This window comes from Neolamprologus multifasciatus, chromosome 9 (assembly GCF_963576455.1).
Source record: "Neolamprologus multifasciatus chromosome 9, fNeoMul1.2, whole genome shotgun sequence".
Taxonomy (NCBI): Eukaryota; Metazoa; Chordata; class Actinopteri; order Cichliformes; family Cichlidae; genus Neolamprologus; species Neolamprologus multifasciatus.
This window is the reverse complement of record NC_140447.1, coordinates 515816-537853: the sequence shown is the minus strand read 5'-3', so window position 1 is coordinate 537853 and position 22038 is coordinate 515816. Positions and strand designations below refer to the sequence as shown.

The following is a 22038-nucleotide window of genomic DNA, read 5'->3' as shown; positions in this document are numbered from 1 at the left end:
AGAGCAGCAAAATTTTTTAAGTGTATGACTGTGTTTTTAGAGGAATGACTCCAGCTGAAGCAGAGATGCATTTCCTGGAAAATGTAAAGAAACTTTCCATGTATGGAGTCGACCTCCATCATGCAAAGGTAAAGACACTTATTTAAAAAATAGCAACAACTTAGTTTCTACCCTAAATCATCACAATAGTGATTGCTAATCTATGCCAAACCTGCATGTTTCCACCTGCACACAGATAAAGTTGAGGCATTATAAATACTTAGTAATATTGCAAGTCATAGATAATTCAGGCAGCTACCAGTTATTTAGTATTTGTGTGACAAGGACTAGCTATGCATCATGAAGCATTTACAAATGAAATGGAACGACTCCAGCAGTTCATAAATACACAAGTGTCAACATTATATTCTTAATAGATGTTGTAGTGATACAGCAATTCATGATTAGTTCAGGTCTTTAGAAAGCATTTTCTTAAAGGGTGAGGCTGTCACGAGGGCGGCCCGACGTCCTCTAGTCCAGTGGTCCCCAACCCCCGGGCCTCGGACCGGTACCGGTCCGTGAGTCGTTTTGTACCGGGCTGCGAGAGTTGAGGCTCAGGTGTGAAATGTACGGTTTTCAGGGTTTTTATCGGTTTTCAGCGTTATTTTGTTATCGTTTTTATCGTTTACTCGGTTTTCCTGGGTCTTTTCACGTGTGTTATGAATAAATCTTCTTTTTTTCGGTACCGGTACTAGTTTTATTTTGTTGCATTTATCCGCGACACCTCAAAGGCCGGTCCATCGTCGGGCATAAACCGGTCCGTGGCGCAAAAAAGGTTGGAGACCGCTGCTCTAGTCCTTACTGCCCAGTACCATGGAGACTGGTATTTCCCACAGAATACCAGAACTGGCAGGGCCATCGCTGGTTTTAGCTTTCTGGTTCATCCTGAGCTGATGTGACAGAATTTGATTTTCCTGGTGTCTTTGGATTCAGGCCTCTGCAGACTGATCCTTTCATTCCCAACACATTACCCAGGCCTTATCAGCAACTGACAACCAGCATGCTTCATTTTTTACATTGAGATTTGATGTGTTTTCAAAGTGGTTATTTAATGTTTTAAGCAGTGTAGAATCAGCTGATTCCCAGGTCAGGTGCAAAGCACTTATTGATTTCACTGAACAAAACATGTATATGTGAAAGAAAATGACAGATTTAACTACTGGTAATCAAGCTAGGATTCAGAGGCTTTCACCGTTAATTTTAACTGCTGTCAGTTGTCAGATTCGACTCGATTTGAGCACTGTTCGTCTTCTTTATCCTGACCCCACGATTATTAAATGTGCTCAGACTGTGTTCGTCCTTGAATGAACATATGAAAGCACACAGTGTGTTTTGGTTTCTGGACCCAACAATCTGATCAATATGGATGGCCCAGTTCCTGTCAAGAGTCAATTACATGTGAGTGTGTTTGTATGCATGTGTGTGCATATTTGTTGACAGTAATGGTTTTTCCATCAAGGCTGTTTTCCACTGATTCACTGTGTATGAAACACACATCACAGAATGACAATTTTGAAGAATGGATTTCATTCTCTGCATTTTGTGTCATTTTTGTGCGTGTGTGTGTGTGTGTGTGTTATCATTTAGTGCAGCTACAGTTTTGGAGGATTTTGAAGATGACCTCTATGTCCAGTTGATGGAGGAATCAAACCAGTATATTGATTCAAACTGAATTCAAACAGCCAGAGCAATGACAGGAGAAAATTCCCACAGCAAGTAATATGGCTGCATCCCACAGCTAGCAGTTCAATATTCAGGCCACAGAGTAATTACTTTGCCGCACTTGTCTGGAATTATACCGCGTTTATCTGCTAGTGCCATCCCTCCACATTTCTTCAGATTAACTCTCTGTTAAAAAAAAGAAAAAGAAAAAGGTCACACCACGGAGCAGGAAATGTGAGTGTACATTAGCACAATCCCCCTGATGATATATGCTCCTCTTAGCTCTCCATTTAGCTCCAGCTTTTGTCTCCTCCAAAGCTCCTTTGGGACAACAGGCCTTGCTCCAGGCAGAACAACTGTCGGCCTGTGCAGATTTTTCATCACTTTGTATGTGTAAAGGAAAAACACAAGCCAACTTCATATGAAAACAAACAAAAATCAGGTGCTTGTGCTGTAATATCCTCACCATGTTACCAGAAAAACAAAACTTATGACATTCCCTTTCTTTCAGCAGTTTATATTTGTCGTGGTATAGAGGAAAATGCCATTAAATGTAATTAATTTTTCATCTTATTGTTACTTTTTGTCACCCCAATTTTCTTGTTTTTGCCTTTGTTTTTTTTATACCACCTTTAGCATGATTCATCCTATTTCCCATGGAGCTTGTGCTCTGCTGAGGCAAAGCTCAAATCCTGCAATCACAGAATTGTTGATCATGGTTTCCAGGATTTATTATAAGACACGAGCATTTGCACTTATCTTGGATGATTGAATCCATCTCGACTTACTTAGTTCTCCCAAGTCATTCATACATCAATCCATTTTCATAGTTGCTTTTCTATTTCAGGATTGCAGAGGGGCTGGGACCTATTCCACTCAATGGGTGTCCAGCCTCGGCCAATCTTGATGCAAGAACAGGCCTTTTTTCCCCCTTGACTTTACCACTTTACCATTTACATTATTTTATTTTTTACATGTTTCTTTGATATAATGAAGAACGATAGCAAGGATCTTGTATGTTGCAAACACTTTTATAGGAAAATAAATAAGAATTTAGTAGCCAATGACTGCTAAACACTGACTCTGCCTAATATTGCATAGAAGTAAAGGCAGAGCATCTGAACAAGAGCAAACTTCTGAAGCTGAGGGTGGAGAATTAGTGGATTCAAATATGAAGATGAGGCAAAAAACTGCAAAATGACTGGACATACTGGCCAAGGTCTATGGCTCAAATGTACCTGTGGACACAAACATTCAAAGAATCTTCTCAGAGAGTTTTAGTCTATACATTTCTAACAACAACTTAAGAAAACTCCCAGTAACTCTACTGTGGACGGGCCTTTAGGCTTAGTACGTTGTTTGGTAAGTTAAGTAAGAAAATGTGTGACTGGTTGTTAATAGAAACGTGTTGCAGACTTGATGTGAATTTGCACAGACGTCCATGCATATGCTGATAATTCATTTTACCTTTTTGCTGCATTCAGTTATTAACCATTTGACAAACAGAGAGAACCACTCAGCTTTTTTCTCCAGCAAGGCTGCAACGTCTGTGAATTCTCTTTTGTAAATTTATAACGTGTAAAATGAAATGACCTGCTTCACAAAATCAGAATTTTGTGGGCTGTAAAAGACAAAGTCGTCACTCCCGCGCTGTTGTATTTTTCCAGTTGTTAAATATCATTGACGTCATTACTTTTTGCTGCCATGGTGTTATTATGCTCCGTAGGAGATAGGTGCACCTGTCTAAGATATCCTGTTTGATGGAAACATGCTATAAGTGGCGCATGTGCATGTGATCAGTGAGCAGCTTCATTTAAACAAAGATGATGAAACTTGCTTGCACTGAATGACAGTAAGCTAAACACTGATGGTTAGCGCTTGCAGGGAGCATTACCCTTTAATGTTTTTATGTACAATGGTGTTGTAATGGTATAAAACTGGTGTAACTTTAGACCAGCTGTTCTGTTGTTGCTCGGTTTTTTGTTTTGGTTTTTTATTTGTTTGTCATCTGTCTGTCTGTCTGAACGGAGTAGATGATAGGAAGCGGCTTTGTTTGCCTGTCTTCAGCTAAGTCAGAGGTAAGACTCTTTCCTGTGTGTAGGCGTGTTTATATGTGGTTGTATTTTAAATGTATATGTGTGTGTTAATCCAAACATTTCCATCTGGATGTTACTGTTTTTTTGTAGAGTTAGTTATTCATAAACAGCTCCTGACTTCACAGTAAGCCTTAAATCCGCCCCCATGCTCCCACCCATTTTAAGCATCAAGTAGTGCTGATTAAAAGACACAACTGAGAAAACTGAGGCTGCTTGTCTAATGTAACCCTTGATATTCTGATTCTCTCAGAGCTGCGATCACAGTTTAAATCTCTCATGTGTCCAGAATAGAACTGCAGTCTAAAGAAGTTTTGAACGCTATAGTTTCAACAGAAACTGAGAACCGCAGATTTCAACAGCTCGACTCAGATTCAGACCTGCACCGAAAAGGAAAATACCAGCGGCATTATAAGAAGCTCTAAAAACATTGAAAAAACCAAATAAGCAAATTTTCTAAGCTTTGTTGTTTTTTTGTTTTTTTTAATCAAACTGGTGATGCTGCATCTTCATGTAATACAGACTGCTGGAATTGACTTAGAAAGATGTTTTAGCTACTGCTTCAAATTCATTTCTCCCAAAAGTGTTATTTCAATCCCAATTTAAGTGCCCGAAAATATTTTAAAACACTTTCTTGGTTTTAGGATCCATCTACTATGATAAACATGACTGGAGAGTTCTGTGTTAGTTTGGGAACCATGGTGTTTTTGTGTATTTGTGCAGGACTCAGAGGGTGTGGCCATTATGCTGGGTGTGTGCAATAGTGGTCTGCTGGTCTACAGAGATAGACTGAGGATCAACAGGTTCTCGTGGCCAAAGATCCTGAAGATTTCGTACAAAAGAAACAACTTCTACATCAAGATCCGACCAGGAGAGGTAAGAACACACATTGATGACTGGCCACAAGGTGGCTTTATTTCACTCACTGTTAAACAGAGTATTATGATACATCTATGTTGATATATCTATGTTACACTGACCCTTATGCTGTCCTTCAGCAGCGTAATGTTTCTGTAATGTTACTTAGTCCCTGCAAAATGCTCAAGCATAGTTTGACAACTGAATGATAAGCCATTTCATATCCAGGTGTAGACTGTTTCCTCTTTATTTTTACAACAGTTTTCTAAAATAAATGGTCTTGAGTTGATAGCATTTGGTTACGTCTCACAATTGGCAAAAAACATAAACATAATAATCTGAGGGTTTTGAAAGGCGCTTTCAAATAAAACGTATTATTATTATTATTAATTAGCAAAAAACATAATTTTCAAAGATTGAAAAAATTCAGGGAGTAGCAAAATAAACACGCTGTGTATTCCTGCTTAAAAAGAATTATGTCATTCGTAAACTTCTCTAGTGGTGTTTCTGTATTACAGTCGACTCTAAATCCTGAGTGAAACTGTTTGCACAGTGCGCAAAGTGGGAGTCACTTTTAACCTGGTTACAAATAAACAAGTGTGGCTGAGCTGCTCATCCTATTGCTAAGCACAGACACACTTCAAAGAAAACTTGTTTACATTGCTCGTATCAGTTTATTGGCTTGTCACCATAGGTGAACACTGGAACGTAGATCAACCAGTAAATCAAAAATCTTGCCTTAACCTCCTAAGACCTGAACTCTTCCACGACATGCATTTTTAATTTCTCTTTGATATTTGGGCATATTGGGGCATATGAATGTAAAAACAAAGAATTACTAGATTTTCTTTTACCTTATTTTTGTTTTTAAGAAAAACAAAACAGAAAAATAAGAAAAAATTTAAAATTTTGATAGAACAGTAGCAGCATAATGTCCTCGTAAGTGGATTTCAGGCCCTTGTAGAGCAAAATTGAGTATTTTGGTCTAAATAACCCAAAATGTGAGTCCACATATGTGGACGCCAGGTCACACACCACAACAACAGATTAGCGTGTTCACATTACTGCAGATCCTTCTGTCGGTCAATACCGCCCTCCACTCTTCCCACCTCACAAAAAAAGAGCTGAAAATGATAAAACTCTTCCACTCACTTCAAACCCAGAGTAGGCGTGGAACCGTTTTCTATCTGAGGACCAGGGCCTTAATCTTGGATGTTTCTCACCAGTGTGGTTTATATTCAGATACACACCACTTCACTGCTAACTGAAGTTCATCATATGATGACAAGACCACAGACCATGGTTAAGACCATCCTCTGCTGCTTGGCTGGACACAGAAATTCTTTCCATAAAAATTACAAAGAGAATCTTTGACAAAGAGCAGCTCTGGCAGAGTCCATCAGCCACCGCTGAACTCCCGTGCACACTTAAGGTCAAGAGCGGGTCCACACCCATTGCTCTTAATCACTACAACTGATGGATGGACGGACACTCCTCTCTGAGACCCTGGCACAGATTATTCCAGGGAGACATTCTCTGGGCCTCTTTCCAGAAAAGAGGAACCCCGCCTCCAGTCTCCCCATCCAGAGTTACTGCTCCAGACCTGCAAGAATGCTGCAGAGGCTTGTAAACCAGAAACACCCACCTTATTCAGACATCACATTCAAAATGTGTCTGAATTCAGTTTCGTGATATTGGTATAGGATGTGCGAGAGTGACACCTACTGATGGGTTTATTTTAAAGCTAAGATGTTGATAAATAATCTGTCTCTCCCCGTCTTCAGTTCGAGCAGTTTGAGTCCACCATTGGTTTTAAGCTGTTCAACCACAGAGCTGCTAAGAGACTCTGGAAGGTGTGTGTGGAACATCACTCCTTTTTCAGGTCAGTCGAGATCATCCCTGAACCCACCCTGTCTGTGAGCTTGTTTTTCAAATTCTCCTCATCTCATCTCCCCTTGCTCATCTCCATCTTATTCTCTCCCCTGTGTGTCTCTCCTCTCTCAGGCTATTATCACCAGAAGAAACTCCTAAGAAGTTCCTGACTCTGGGTTCAAAGTTTCGTTACAGCGGTCGGACTCAGATTCAGAGTCGCAGAGCCAGTGCTCAGATATCCAGACCAGCACCGCATTTCCCACGATGTATCAGCAAGAGGAGCATGTTGAGCCGCAGTTTAGATGGAGGTACTCGTGAATTCTGCATCAGTTATGTTTCCCAACGTGCTAACAGGGTTAATATGGGTTATTAGTATTGCGCATTGTAAACAGTTTGCAATGAGAGAACTGGTCACTATAGCTCTAGTTGTATCATACTGGTCCAAGTAGTAATACTAGTGGCAACAGTGCATCCAACTGTACCAAGTTTGAAAGTCAAATTTTTCCTTGTATTTACTGGAATATTCCGAGTACTAGACCTGTACTACAAAGGAGGAATGTGGAATTTGAACTATGAGTTTGTTTTTCTTTCCAAAAAAAAAAAAAAATGGACTAGGTCAGTCCATATTTTTTAATGTTGTACCAACATTGTCCATTTATATGAATATGGTACTCACTGTTTTATAAGTATTAATTGTAATCTTGGTTACTGGATTTTTGTGAAGCCACATAACAAAAACATATGGATATTTTTTTGTGTTAGCTAGCTCAGCAAAGTCAAAAATCCCCAGTCGGAGATGATCAGTAGTTCAGTGTGGAGTAGTATGCACTGTGCTGACAGCTGGTTAAGTAGCTGAACCAAGGTTTGTGTCTATGTTTTCTTTGTGTGTATGCTCCACGTCATTCTTTCTTTCCAATTGTCGCACAAATGCAGTGAGCCACAGTCAGATTTCACCATGTAAATACTGGTGAGGCCACATCCTTTGCTCAATCCAGTAGAAAACTGCTCATGACCAGCACAAGTCATTTGGAATAATGGGTTTCATTGTTGCATTGTATTGCGAGTTTGTCTTCTCTCTACCATAAACTCTGTTCTATGCTTACTACTAGGGGTGCAACGATACACAAAATTCACGGTTCGGTTCGGTTCAATACTTTGGTGTCACGGTTTGATATTTTTTTGATACAAAAAAAATGTTCATGCCTTTTTAATTTGTCATTTATTAAAATTATAAATATATATTTTAACTCAAAAGTACAGTTTTTAAATTTAATGTTGCTGAAACAACAAAGTAATAAAAAATATATATATATATATATATATATATATATATATATATATATATATATATATATATATATATATATATATATATATATATATATATATATATTATCTGATTGAGGAATCACTCATCTTTGGAAAAGAGAGTTTATTCCAGAGAAATGTCTCTTTCCAAAATAAAAGCTATACTATACGCTTCTTCTGGGCTATATTCTCAGCAGCATATTAAACATATCAGGTCCCCATAAGGAGAATCATGTGCTAACAGCTGTCTAAATGACTCGGGTAAAGTTTGTAGCATGCGTGCTTGTTGTTTTTGTCTGCTTCCACTTGTCTTTGCACTAGGATGATGTCGGAGTAAATGTGCAGTCATATTCGTTGTGTTCCCACTAGTGCTGTCAGCGTTAATCTCGTTGAAATGACGTTAACGCCACAACACGGCAAATCTCCGTTAACGAGCTACCGCGGATCGCCCCGTGCGTGGGGCTGGATGGCCAACACATTAACGAGCTAACGCACTAGTTCCCACGCAATTGAGCATTGCGTGGCACATCCGACATACTGTTTTACTTTAGTCCATGACGCGCTTACCTTCAGGGTCATACGTCACATGAAGACCAAAATAGTTCCAAACGCCAGATCTGAATGAGGGTGGGGGAGGTTCAATTTGCCATGTTGCAAGGAGAGCTTAACTTCTGTCTTGCTAGCTTGCGCTGTGCTCAGTGAATCTGCGTTCGACTACTCCGCCTAGGCTGCACTGTCGAGCGCAGATCCACTGAGCGCTCAACACAGACAGCACCGTCAGAAAGAAAGTTGATAAAATAAATTAAAAATTTTGTATTGTTCGATACATATGCGTACCGAACCGAAAGCACTGTATCGAACGGTTCAATATCGATACGAGTATCGTTGCACCCCTACTTACTACCTATACTTCCCCCCCTCTTAACTTTCCCCTTACCTCACAACTGTTTGTGACAAATGGCTGCCCTTCCTGGTTCGGACAGAGGTTTTTTCCTGCTAAAAGGGAGTTCGTCCACCACACTGTCACCAAGTACTTGCTCACATAGGATTGTCTGTTCTTTGGAGCTTTCTCTCCAGTATTGTGGGACACTGAGTCAACAGCTGTTGTGAATTGGAGCTCTTTCAATCAAACTGAAATGAATTATATGAAGAAGACTGTTAGGTACTGGCTCTATGCCTACTGTGTCATTTTAAAAGTGTCATTTGTATGTACAGTCCAGGAGAAAATCTTTTTTGCTTTTTTTTTTTTTTGGTTTAAATGAGGGTATATTATTGTATTTATATCCTGTTTTTGTTTGCTGTATACTCCCAACAAAAGAAAGAGCCATTATAAACCTGCATAAAGATCCACTTGTTCAGCATAAGTTACTCTAGAGTTCTAGCCAGGTTGAAAACAAGCAACCATCCTGACGCTAAAATCTCTGACTCTAGGTTTAGCATACCTCACTAACCCATTAGCCTTATGTTTAGGTTCAGCACTGACTGATTAGTTCATTCTTCCTCAGTATTTGACCAGTTTGTGATTGGTTCTCAGCTTCACAGACTGGACCTACCTCCTCTCCGATTGTCTCTCAAGCCATCACAGCTTCCCCAAAAGTCAATGGTGGCACTCACACAGGTAGTGCTCAATACTGCAGTTGCACTGCTACTGGCTGCTGTGGTACTGCTCTGTGACTGGGCTCCGATCGCTTTATTCAGCTTGTTCAGGAATGCTGTGTACTTGGTTACGCTGCTTCACTCTGATACACCTGATAACAGCTGTACATTTCTGTTCATTCTGCTCACATGCACTCAGACTTGCATCCTGTTTTCAGCAGAATGCAAAAGTATTACATGTTTGTCACATGTAAGGTAAAACAACCATATCGCTCAAATAAACCTGTTGCCAATATTTTGTTGTCCAGATAATTATCTGACAGAATTTATCAGTCTCAGTGCACGGTTATGTTGACGCTACTTATTAGCCCCATTAACCACACAGCTAGCAGAGCTCAATGAGCCGTGATATTCAAAATAATATGCTGTCATGGCTTGGTGGTGGTTCTGAATGCTGATTGGCCCAGGCTACTGTGCATGCACCCTGAGCTGTTAATTGGCTGAGTGTGCCATTACTCTGACAGAGAAGTCGTGATGCTTGGCTGCTGATGAGAACAAACACAGCTTGAATGAGCATCATAGTGGTTGCTGTCTTTACTGTTGTACCTGTTGATGTTATTGTGATGACATTAGGGCTGGTGCACTTCTCTGTGTGTATATAGATATGGGTTCTGGGCTGTATGGAGCATCTAAAGCCATCGCCATCAGTGACCTCATCACAACAGTAACACCTGAGAAGAGAATGGAAGAGAGCAGTGAAGTTCAAGGTAAGAAACGATGTCTGTGGTTGATCTTGAACCAGATACTTAATCTGTCAAATTATCTAAGACCTTTTTTCTCCTTTTTTTCCTATGTCACCCTAGTTGAGGAGGTGCAGGAAGTGGAGAACGTGAATGAAAAGGAGCAAGAGGAGGAGGAAGAGGAAACCAAAGAAACAGAGATTTCACAGCAGAGTACTCTCACTCCTCCAAAAATAGACACCAAAGTAATTGTCTCACCTGTCAACCCAATCTGACCAGTTTTCTATTGCTGTGTGAAAAACTAGATTTTGGGAGAAATCAAACTTAAGGAGACAAGGGAAGCAAAACTAGACACTGACATGAGACACAGACTTTCAAAGTAAAACAGGAAGCACAACAGGCACAGACACTGAACAAAACCTACAATAAACTCTTAACCAGAATTAAACTGAAACATAGGATACAGAATAGTAACAAAATACAAGAAACTAAAACTGCTGGGTCAAAATCACCCAGAACCATGAAACCATGAAGGCCCACAAACATTTAAAATGGTGTGTTAACCCCATACAGGTGCCATCCTTCTCCTTAAATCAAGTTTGTGTTACTCCCAGCAGCTGGTAAAATGAGAAAAATACATATACATATAATACAAACGTAATAATAATCTGACATTCCTACTGAAGTTCTCTATGTGCTCAACTTCATATTTAGTTTTTACAAAAGTAGATGTTTTCACCATTTGAATCCTCGGTTAAAGAGCAGCTTGCAGGTTAAAGATTCTCTTTATTTGCATATAATATTTGTTAGGAATCAGTTTGGGAGTGAACACATGCGTTTTACATGGTTTGCAAGAGAGTTATTTGGTGGTTTGTGCAGGGGAAGAAAGGACTTTGCTGCTGTTTCAGTCATGAAAGAAATACATGCGCGGTTAATTTAAGTTCCTGGATGTATGAAGCCTTGATTAGAATTTAGAAGCCAGAACTGTATGATGCTAATAGCTGGTGTAGTTCTTTCACTAGTGTCATATCAACCTCATCAGCTACTCTCTCTCCTGTTGCAGTCAAGCAGAGGTGGACAGAAACTCTGCTACAAAAACAGCTTTAAAAGGGTTTTTTCAATATGTGCATTTTTGCCTCATTGCTTAATTTTCCCTCTGAGGTCCCAAACTTGCAAGTTGCTCTTTGAAACTATTTCAGATCCTACCACACTTCATTTCTCAGCAGAAGGCGAACTAACTGGGTTTGATCTGGAGGTTATATTTGCACTGATAATTCAAATTAAACGTTTTCTTTGCTTACTTACTTTTTCTTGTTCAGACTGAGCTAACTGATACTGCTGTGGACGAAGACCTGACAGCTACTGAGGTACACATCTGTGATCGTGTGGTTAATAATTCCATTGTGGAAAGACTTGTTAACATAACCTGTCTCTCTGCCTGCCTATCTATCTGACAGTCTGACCAAGATGAAGATTTGAAAACTCAGGTAACACCTGAACTATTTTTTCTTCATAGGTGTCTTCTGTCCTCACTATGTCTTCTGTCTCATCTTACATCTCCCCCTCTCTGTCTTTAGGGAACATTGGGTAGTCCTGAGGAGATGCAGAAACCTCAGAGCACCATCAGCGCCCTCAGACGCTCCTTTTTAGAGGGAGGAGAAGGAGAAGGAGGAGGAATGACAGAGTGGGAGAAGCGTCTGGCCTCGTCACCTCTCCGAAGGGTCGATGACTCCCCAATGATTGAACCTCTGGAGCCCGATGAGGTGAGACAGTCATGGATGGGTTATCTTGTGGCATTGGGTTCACAGACACCTGCAGTTGGTAAATATTGTTTCAGTGCTGTGACTTAATTAATTGTGATGCAGTACATTGCCACAGTTTGTGGGTTGAATATTTACGATACATATCTTTGAAGTTAAACTGTTTTTTTTTCTTCAGGTACCTTTTTTTTGGTAATGTGTGTGCAAAGCTGTGCTCACTTGCATAAAAGTGTTGCACTACAGGAGCCGGTGCCATTATCCCAATTTGCTGTTAGCATGTTGATAAGAAAACTAATCCCAGTCTTATCTTTCAAATGTCGGGGTTGCAGACATTTAGACTGTCTCAATAGTTTTGAAAATTCTTCATGGGCCCAAGTTAACCAGCCCCGAGGAAAACAGAGAAACTTTCCACCCCCAATAGCAGGAGATGAAAATAGATCTACAGGTCACATGTCTATGTGCTTGTTGTTACCTCCTGTTGCCAGTTATAAACGGGAAATATTGATCTGTATCTCAAAGCTGATTGATTTATGACCCTTAGGATCAGTAGAAACTTCCTAGAAGTTTAGTCAAAGGAGCTTGCAAAGAAAAGCGTCTGGACTTCTTTAAGTTGCTTGAAGACGTTTCACCTCTCATCCGAGAAGCTTCTTCAGTTCTAAGGTCAAATGGTGGGGAGTCCCAGATATAAACCCACACCCAGTTTCACACCTTGGCTCAGGCGATTAGAGGATCATCAGGGGGTCCTTTTGTCCCTCTGTGGGGGGAAACTCCCACTAGGTTTAAATCTGGGACTCTCCACCATTTGACCTTAGAACTGAAGAAGCTTCTCGGATGAAGGTGAAACGTCTTCAAGCAACTTAAAGAAGTCCAGACGCTTTTCTTTGCAAGCTCCTTTGACTACGATGACCTGGATGACTGAGAACCTTCACAGACATATTCCTAGAAGTTTAGTTGATCTTCAGCTCAACAACAGTAGAATTTAAGCTGAAACTCGTGAAACTTGAATAAAACCTCAATGTAATATCAAATAAACTTTGGATAAGCCTTGGTGAGAAAGATGGCGTTCAGTATCTCGCCCATTCAACATTCACACAGGCAGACAGAGCTGATCTGCATCTGTCTGGCTTCACCGCTGCTACTTTGAGTCGTTAAACTTCCCACTGTATTTGTGTATTGTGTTACAGCCCAACCAGTTTCACTATAGTTTCAGAGAATGAAATTCTACTGTTTTATTAGTCTGTAATTCAGCACTAGTTAGCCAATAGCACTCATACCATTTACAGTATGTATGAAGCTTGTACTGTTTGTATTATTTATTTATAACACTACATCTAACCACTACAGCCTCTCAACAAAACATAGTAACTTCTAGCAACAATCAAACAAAGGAAAACAAAGAAATATGGCAGCAACCAAATCAGATGTTATGCTTTAAAGTCCTAAATGACTGGATTATTGACGTCATGATGGCTATATCTTTCTTTTACACCGTCTATGCTCAGGAAACTGCTCTCGTATGTCACATGATTTCTTGCTGAGTCTGTGCTTATTTAATATTGCTTACCTGTGCGCTCCAGGAGGGCGGGTTCATGACAAACCAAGCTCGTCCTCAGCCATTCAAAAAGAAGAGCTACACAGTGGGGCAGACTTACTGCACGGTCTCTGGCAGGGTTTTTACCATGACGATCATGGATGACAGCTCCGATGCTACCGTGACAACAGCAAGTGTCAAACCCTGCAAACAAGCTCAACGCATTTCACAGCTCACTGCTGACGATGACATCACAGAGGGACCGCTGATTGCCATCCCCGAGGTGAAGACTCCGACTTCACCTTCGGACCTGCCACCTGTTGACAACAGACAAATGATTAGTGTGGCTGAAGGTCTCGACTTCTGTGGAGTCTCTGTGAAGTCCTTCCCTGCCACTCCTACATCCTCACTGGACAAGCTAAGCCCCATCTCTGGCAGGAAATCACCTTTGATGGCAGCAGTGGTATGCTGATTGGTTGGTTGGTGGTCAGCATGAAAACAAGCATGAAAACAACAACCTGGCAGCAAAATGTTAACCTCTGCAGCACTGACACAGGAAGCGTGGCTTAACACTGGCTCGTCTGAGCTAGTTCAAACTGAATGTCTTGAGCTCCAAAAGACTGTAGATATCTGAGGGACCAGAGTATCAGGAGACCAGGATCTCCACCTGGTGAACTAGGTCTCCTGGTGGTCTGAAAAGGAGATGCTGCAGAAAAGTTGATTTTCCATCAGAAAAAATTGATTACAGGATTTTAATCACAATTGATGCTGGATTAGATCATAATGGATGTTCTGCTCTGTTGTGATTGGTTGTTTTGCATCTTTTGTGGCATTAGCTGATTTCCACATAATGTGTGTTTTAGTCTGTTTTAAAAAACCAAAAGTTTTTCTTATTTAAAGATTACATGATTCCAGCAGGTTCCTCTACCCATCTAAAATGTGCGACGGTGTCCTGATGCTGACGAATCTTCTAAATTATAAAACTTAAATGGAAAAGTGTGACTTGTTGATATTACTGTTTTTATAGTGCTTTCATTGTCTGCCATAGATGGTCAGGGAGTATGTAGCAATCAATCACAACAGAGCTTATCCAATCTAGTGGTGCTGGTTTCGATTGGGTTTCCTTCTTCTCCAGTAAGCGGCACCTGTGAGCTGCAGTGTTCAGTTTAAACTCCGCCCAGCTTCTTGCTTCACCTCCTCCCGAAAACCATTTTGTGTCTTCTCCTTTGATCAAAATGGAAAACAGGAAGCTGATCTTTCTAGTTGTTTTCTTCTGTTTGTTGTTGTTTATTTATCCTTAGTGAGCTTGGGGGTGTGGCTTAACTCCATTTTACTGCTATTTTCACTTCTGTTTTGGTTGGTTACTTTGACTCTGTAATGCTTTTTTACTTTGTTGGAAGCTGCTGCCTTTTTATTAACATCCCTGTCCATGCAAGGTGTAAGCAAAGAGACAGCAAGTCACAAATCCACCACAATGAGAGATTTCATAATAAGTTTATAATAAGGCCTGTACCACAAAGCAGGATTAGAAGTTTAGCAAGGTAAATGCAAGTTTAACCTTGTCACCAAAGCGGTTCAGTTCCACTGATGTTGCCATGGCCATACCACTACTGATCAATTAATTCAGTTGGAACAAAAAAAAGTGTCCAACTCTGAGCCAAAGACACTTTTCTCTTAGAGCAAATTAGACTTATTCTTAAAGCAAACTTCTGAAGTTACCCGTAATCCTTTAATTTAAAAGTCAAAACTAATTGTTAATCCTGTAACGTTGTTGTTTAAGAAGCCTCATGAGGAGTGCTTAGAACTGAGGGGAGATTATGAAGACTGGGAGAGAAAGAACTAGTTAGGTGGGGATTGTCTTGTTTTTGTTTCATTGTTTATTAATGTAAATAATTATTGGACTGGTTGTTATGCAGCTCTTTTCTACTCTACCTGAGCACTCACAACATTCACAACAGCATTTGTTTCTTATGTATAAGTTCTAACATTTACATTTACAAATTCACACTTTAATGGATGAATAAGAGCAACTTGGTGTTAATAACGTACCCAAGGATATTTGCCACCAGCTTTTCAATTAATAGATGGCTTGCTCTACATCTGAGCTACACCACCCCAGTGTCTAGTTGACATTACAGTTTACTATATTGTGATCTTTCCCAAATGGGTGGCTGTAGCTCAGGTGGTAGAGCAGGTCATCTACTGATCGGAAGGTTGGTGGTTCGATTCCTGGCTTCCCCTAGTCTGCATGCCAAATATCCATGGGGAAGATACTAACCCCATCCATCGGAGTATGAATGTGTGTGAATGTTACTTAGAAAAAATGTGCTTGTGTGAATGCGCAAGTTGTGTAAAGCACTTTGAGTGCTCAGAAGAGTAGAAAAGCACAATACAAGAACCAGTCCATTTACCAAATGAGCATCATTAAGAAATGTAGATCTTCAGGACAAACTGTGTTTCATGTTCTTTTAAAGGTAATTTAATATTTTCTATAAGCCTTAATATAGCAACCACAAGTAAGCCAGTCTGTTTTCTAGTCCCTGTCTGTTTTCTTGCTGAAGCTTTTTGAATCATGGTCTGAACTGAAGACTTTTTAAGGATGTTTTAAGAAATCCTGTTAATAATCAATTACAGTAGTCTAGCCTAAAAGACTGCCTAACATCACTCTGACACAGGATGTTTCTAATTTCAGAGACTACAGTGTGCTCTAATCGCTGTAATAATATATTATGGTCTGCAGTATCAAACGCTGCACTGAGGTCTAGCAGGACAAGCACAGAGATGAGTCCACTGTCAGAGGCCATAAGATCATTTGTAACCTTCACTAAAGCTGTTTCTGTGCTGTGATGAACTCTGAAACTGTAACTCTTCATAAAATTCCTCTGCAGATGATCAGTTAGCTGTTTTACACGAGTTAAGGCCAAAGGAATACTTGGCTCAGCAGAGTTCTGACGTTGTGTCAGCCTGGCTTCTAAAAGGGATTTCCACCAGATTTAGGAATGTGTTTATGGGAATTTCTCACCATTATTCCAAAAGTGCATTTGTGAGGTCAGACGTTGATGCTGGATGAGAAAGACTGTCTTGCAGTCTTCACTCTAATTCATGTTGCTCTGTCGTGTTGAGCTCAGGACTTTGTGCAGGCCGTTCAAGTCCCTCCACACCAAAATCACTCATCCACTCTGTGAACCTTGCATTGTTTACTGGTACACAATCATGCTGGAACAAGCCATCCAAAAACTGTTCCCATAAAGGTGGGAACATGAAATTGTCCAAAATGTCTGAAGAGTTACTTAAGAAGAGGGGTCGAGCCCAACACCTGAAAAACAACCCCACACCATAAACGCATCTGGCAAACGCCAAACTCAGACTCATCAGTTGGAATTGTCAGATGGAGAAGTGTGACCATGCACTTTACACCACTCCATCTGGTACTCTAGAGATTCCATTAAGCTCTCTACGAACTGTTCTTGAGCTAATCTGAAGGCCACATAAAGTTTGGAAGTCTGTACTAGTTGTCTCTGCAGAAAGTTGGCAATCTCTGATTTTGTTTTAAAACAGAGTTGCTGTCATTGCCAGTTGCTTCCACTTTGTTATAATACCACTAACAGTGGCATTATAATTAACAAAGACATACTTGTACATTCTTACCCATAGCTCCTCCATCAAGGTCCTCTCCTCCGGATGCATTTTGGAAACTGGGGCAGGAAGACAAGGAGGCTTTAGATAGGAAAATATCAACATAGTTCAAGGCTATTTTAAATAAAATGGCTCCACAGTGTCCCCTGCATGGCTGGAGTTTTATTTTGAGACTTTTAGTTACAAGTTTCTTCTTTGTTTTCACTGTAACTGTTGTTTTTTGTGTGTTTGATATGTGCAGCCTAAACCTACATTTGATGATATGTCTCCTGAGCTGACAGCTCTGCTGAAATCAGCCAGAGAGCAACAAACCGTCAGAGAACACGACCTGCTCAAGGTGCCTTTTTCACTAGCTGTCTTCCTTGTTGTCCAGTTGTATTTTTGTCTGGCTCTCTTTAACTCCTCTTTCAGGTATTTTATTGCCTGCCTTCTGTGAGTTAATAAGTCTCTTTTCTCTGTGGTTTTAATCTCAGTGTTCTTATGTATGAGAACCAGCACCGCATATTGTCAAACCTACAGTCAGTTCTCCTCACTGCAGCTTCTCTCAGCCAGTAAAAGAAATCCAGCATCCCATCTCAATGCTTTACAGTTTCAAAAGCTAGTCTCAGTCTCCAGGTTTGTGCATTCCGAGCAACAAATCATCTCAGCTTCTCAAGAAGCCACAATTATTGGTCCGAGTTCTAACACTAAGGACATAAGCAGAGCACGGGTTGTCCTTGCCCCTTCACCAACAGTACTGATCTGATTCATGTCCTCCAGGCTGTTATGACATCCCTGCAAGACATCCACACTCCCCTGCATCCTCTAGCAAGATCATAAAGAACAACCCTGATACCGATCTGCTTCATGACCCTGTAGCAGCTGCTTTCACCCTCTTCATACTCACCTCAGTGGTTTCTGGTTATTCTAAGCTGTCCTTTCATTTTCAAGGCTACATATTCACAAAAATATTACAAGTAAAATAAATTAATTTAAAATCCTCAGATCCTGAAGTGCACAGTTTAACTAGTTCGAGCTTAACACATAACTAGCGAGTATAAGAGCATAAGAGTCTAATTATAAAGAATTCAAGAATACATTTTTCGTCTCGGTGTTCACGTTCCAGCAAATTAACTAAAAGATCACCTGTTTGCAGCTCTTTTGATACGTGGACTATGACAAAGGTTTGTTGTTATTAGACCGTGCATGACTTATTTTTATGTAAGAATTGTAATTGTGCTGTTAAAGAGCATAAATTGGTCTCATAGCTCTGGGAAAGAAATACGTAAATTGAGGTGACCATTTTTGTGATTTGATTTTGTAAATAAAACTGAATTTAATTTCATTTTAAAAAATAACAGTGACTGCCAGTGTTACGCCTCAGCCTCCTCCGTTATTCCAGTCACAAGATTTTCAGAAAACTTGACCCCTGAATTTTACCTTGGGGTCAAGGTCACCAGGATTTGAACTGGTCTAAGATTTCTAGTGCATGCACCTGAAAGAACCTTCACCATGAGGTCGAGGTCACTAAAATTCAAATTCATCTGAGATTTTTAGAAGATGGACCTATGTTGTAAATTTCAAAATCCTACATCGCCTCATTCTCTGATCTCACTTTCACAAACTCGTGTTTCCACACTGCAAACAACTTGCAAAATCTTTTCCAGCTTGCCCATATTCAGATTTTTACTGCATCACACTTTAGTGTACAGTCCATCTCGCTGATAAAATTAGCTGGCAGTGGCGCGTGGTTGTTCAAAACTAATATCAGAGGCACATAATTTAAATGTAAGCAAGTAAAGTCATGTGTGTCACTTACTCAGTCGAGGCTCCTCAGTACCCAATCTGCTGGTCACAGTTTCATTTGAAAAAGGTTTATGCGCAGATTTAAAGTTCTGGTCCTTGCTGTTTTATAACTGGTGAAATCCTACAAACATATAGTGCTATGGACAAGTTTTGAGGGGTACTGGGGTAACTGGCAGGCAGTTGTTTACCAAACCTTCATCGTAGGCTTTCTGTTCTATTTCCTGGCCTTCAACAGCTTTACGCCCTTTCCACACCATACTCCTTTCAGTTAGTCATGTCGATACTCTTTTCATATATTATGCCATAGCTAACCTGTTATGTCCATGTCATGCCATCTCCAGCACCACCAGCATTTGGACTCTGGTGGGGTCATTTCCTACTCTATGAATAATCACCAAATATTGCTTAACTTCTGTATTTCGAGAAGTTCAGTTCAATTCAATTCACAAAGAACTGCCGTTTACATCAGTCCTTCAAATGGGTTTGCAGCAGAATGACACACATGTGCAGCACTATCATCAAGGAGACATCACTTGTTAAAATAATCACCAAATGTTCTGTGATTTCACTTCGTTTTTCAGACTTCAGAGGAGGTGGAGACAATAATGCTGGTGACAGAGCCACACGACCAGGACGAGGCAATGGTGGACCAGCAAAAGGTAGCAAAAGAAAGTCATGTGGGCATGTCCTTCAGTAATCTACCAGCCAACCCAGCAGGTGTTGATGATAGCACACAGCAATGGGCCTGTGACAGTTTTAATGATGGTCGGGCTAATAGTCCAACAAGTGATGATGATGATGATATTAGCTACGAGCGCAGCAGCCAGGCTAGCGATGACAATGATAGTGAGATTAGTGAGGATGCCGTCAGTGTGCTGGTACAGGCAGCAGTGGAGGAGGCCATCGAAGCTGTAGTCAGAGAGACTCAGGCCCCCAACGGTAATGACACTAATCAGGATAACATTAACAACAAGATAGCAGTTAGCTTTTGTGAACAGGAGCAAGCTAGCTCTGTCCTGGACTCTCAAACACCTGGGACTCTGCATTACACTGACAACGAAGACTCAGACGACTCACAGGAAGATGAAGGAGGGTGGCAGTTTGAAGAAAACTCCCCTCCGCCCTCTTTACTCCATCCCACATCCAGGCACTTGGCCCATCAGATGCAACCATCTGCCCACAGGGATGACGATGAGTTCAAACCACTACAGGAGGTAACACCTGAGACACTTGCCTAAATGGCATCTGCGACTCCTATACTAGTTACCCTTGCCCCATTTCACCACCCTGAAACTGCACCTACCCCACCTGACCCAGTGACCTTTGGCCCATTTCTTCCTTAAAATCGAATCTACCCTCTGTTCACATGAAAACATCGAAATATTGTGTCAGTCAGACGAGAGTTTGATATATTTTCAAACTCTAGTCCGACTTTCCCGTTTTTCCTAATTTTGCTTGTTTAAAACATAGATTATATATCAGATGGGCATAGCTTCTGAGTCTTGAAAGGGAAGTCAATTTGGAGACCAAGCACCATCTCATTCAACTGCAAAAAGGTTTACGAGTGGTTTTAAAGAAGTTTGTGGGAAAACCTCCCTCGGCTCTCTTGCTTCCTAATGTTAGTAATTGTATTTATTCCTGGTGACTTTATGGGCTCAGTGGCTAGTTTGTGATACAAAATTCATTTATTTGTAAACTAGAGCATGACCATTGGCTAAGAACTAGACCCCCTTTTAGCTCAGCATTTCCTGTTTCAGAATATTAAGATGATAAAGGCAAGAACACTCAGGTTGAGACCTCAGGATGTCTTAACCAGTGCTGGTGCTGGCTGTAAAGGGTTCAATTGTGCCTCTTTTAAGAGGTAACATTGATGAGGAAGATATAACACTCTGGGAATGAGGAAGACTAAGTGTTTCGTTTAAGAGGGCAGTTTGTACTATTTAATTAGGTGAAAAGAATTCAGAAGATTACTTTGAAGTGATGTAAAAGTTAGATGTGTTAAGATGTGTAGTTAATATGAGTAGTACCAGAAATAGATGGATACATAAATATTTTCCCCAGACTGACATCTTGTGTTTTATCCTCAACATTTTTTTTCATCAGTGCAAAAATGTGCTGGTATTTGGTTATTACTCTTCCTCATGGGCTGATGTTCATACTTGTTTCAGAGCCAAGTAGAATCTGATACTCCTGCTGGTCTGCTGCTGAGCTCACAGAGCTACACCACCGAGACCTCCAACACCACTACCACCACTCACATCACCAAGGTACCACCATAATACGCAAGATTTACATTACTGCCATGGCAATACCACCACACACCCATCAACAAAATGACATAACTATGGGAGCACTACTGCTACTACATGAGCCCCACACGTGTCACCAAGGTAAAACCATAACCTAAGAAATCCCACTGCAAACCATGGTAATATTGTCATTGCTGAAAAGGTTTGTTGAAACTATTAAGGGTTTACAAACAGCATTAAAAACCTGAGAAAAGGTAGGGCATAGAAGATATATGAAAGATAAAGACGCTTGACTGAATTCGGATGTTTGTCCCTTTTCTTCTTCAGATGGCAAAAGGGGGGATTTCTGAAACCAGAATAGAAAAGAGGATTGTGATTTCTGGAGATACAGACGTTGATCACAACCAGGTAACTTGAATGTTGTTGTTTCTGTAATGGTGTGTTCAAGGGATGAGGACAGAAGGGTTGTTAAAAAGTTTAAAAAACGGCAAGCTTCATTCACTCATACACAGACTATTTTATTTTATGCACTTTAAGCAATTAACCACAACATTTGCAACCAATTTGGAATCACCTAACATGCATGTCTTACAGCGAACAAAAATATAAACGCAACACTTTTGTTTTTGCTCCAATTTTTCACGAGCTGAACTTAAAGATCTGAAACATTTTCTACATACACAAAGGACCCATTACTCTCAAATATTGTTCACAAATCTGTCTAAATCTGTGTTAGTGAGAACTTCTCGTTTGCCGAGATAATCCATCCCACCTCACAGGTGTGGCATGTCAAGGTGCTGATTAGACAGCATGAATATTGTGTGCCTTAGGCTACGTCCACACGTACACGGGTATTTTTGAAAACATAGATTTTCTGTTTTCGTTTTAAAAAATAATCCTGTCCACGCG

The 22038-nt window shown here is 40.4% G+C and overlaps 1 protein-coding gene across 12 annotated transcripts in view; it reads left to right on the top strand.

The window, feature by feature from the left end:
- Nucleotides 1-22038, top strand: part of epb41l3a (erythrocyte membrane protein band 4.1-like 3a) — a 32624-nt gene that overhangs the window by 9122 nt on the left and 1464 nt on the right. For 4 of the 12 annotated variants that reach the window (XM_085172278.1, XM_085172277.1, XM_085172281.1 and 1 more), the window contains exons 9-24: nt 41-128; nt 3735-3779; nt 4518-4670; nt 6437-6534; nt 6657-6832; nt 9367-9450; nt 10091-10195; nt 10292-10413; nt 11488-11535; nt 11626-11655; nt 11746-11931; nt 13506-13922; nt 17337-17432; nt 19462-20094; nt 21049-21147; nt 21457-21537. In XM_085172278.1, the coding sequence (XP_085028404.1) occupies nt 41-128; nt 3735-3779; nt 4518-4670; nt 6437-6534; nt 6657-6832; nt 9367-9450; nt 10091-10195; nt 10292-10413; nt 11488-11535; nt 11626-11655; nt 11746-11931; nt 13506-13922; nt 17337-17432; nt 19462-20094; nt 21049-21147; nt 21457-21537 (2461 nt within the window). Of the gene's footprint in view, nt 1-40; nt 129-3734; nt 3780-4517; nt 4671-6436; nt 6535-6656; nt 6833-9366; nt 9451-10090; nt 10414-11487; nt 11536-11625; nt 11656-11745; nt 11932-13505; nt 13923-17336; nt 17433-19461; nt 20095-21048; nt 21148-21456; nt 21538-22038 lie in introns of all 12 variants that reach the window. The other 8 variants (XM_085172287.1, XM_085172282.1, XM_085172283.1 and 5 more) reach the window with 8 other exon arrangements.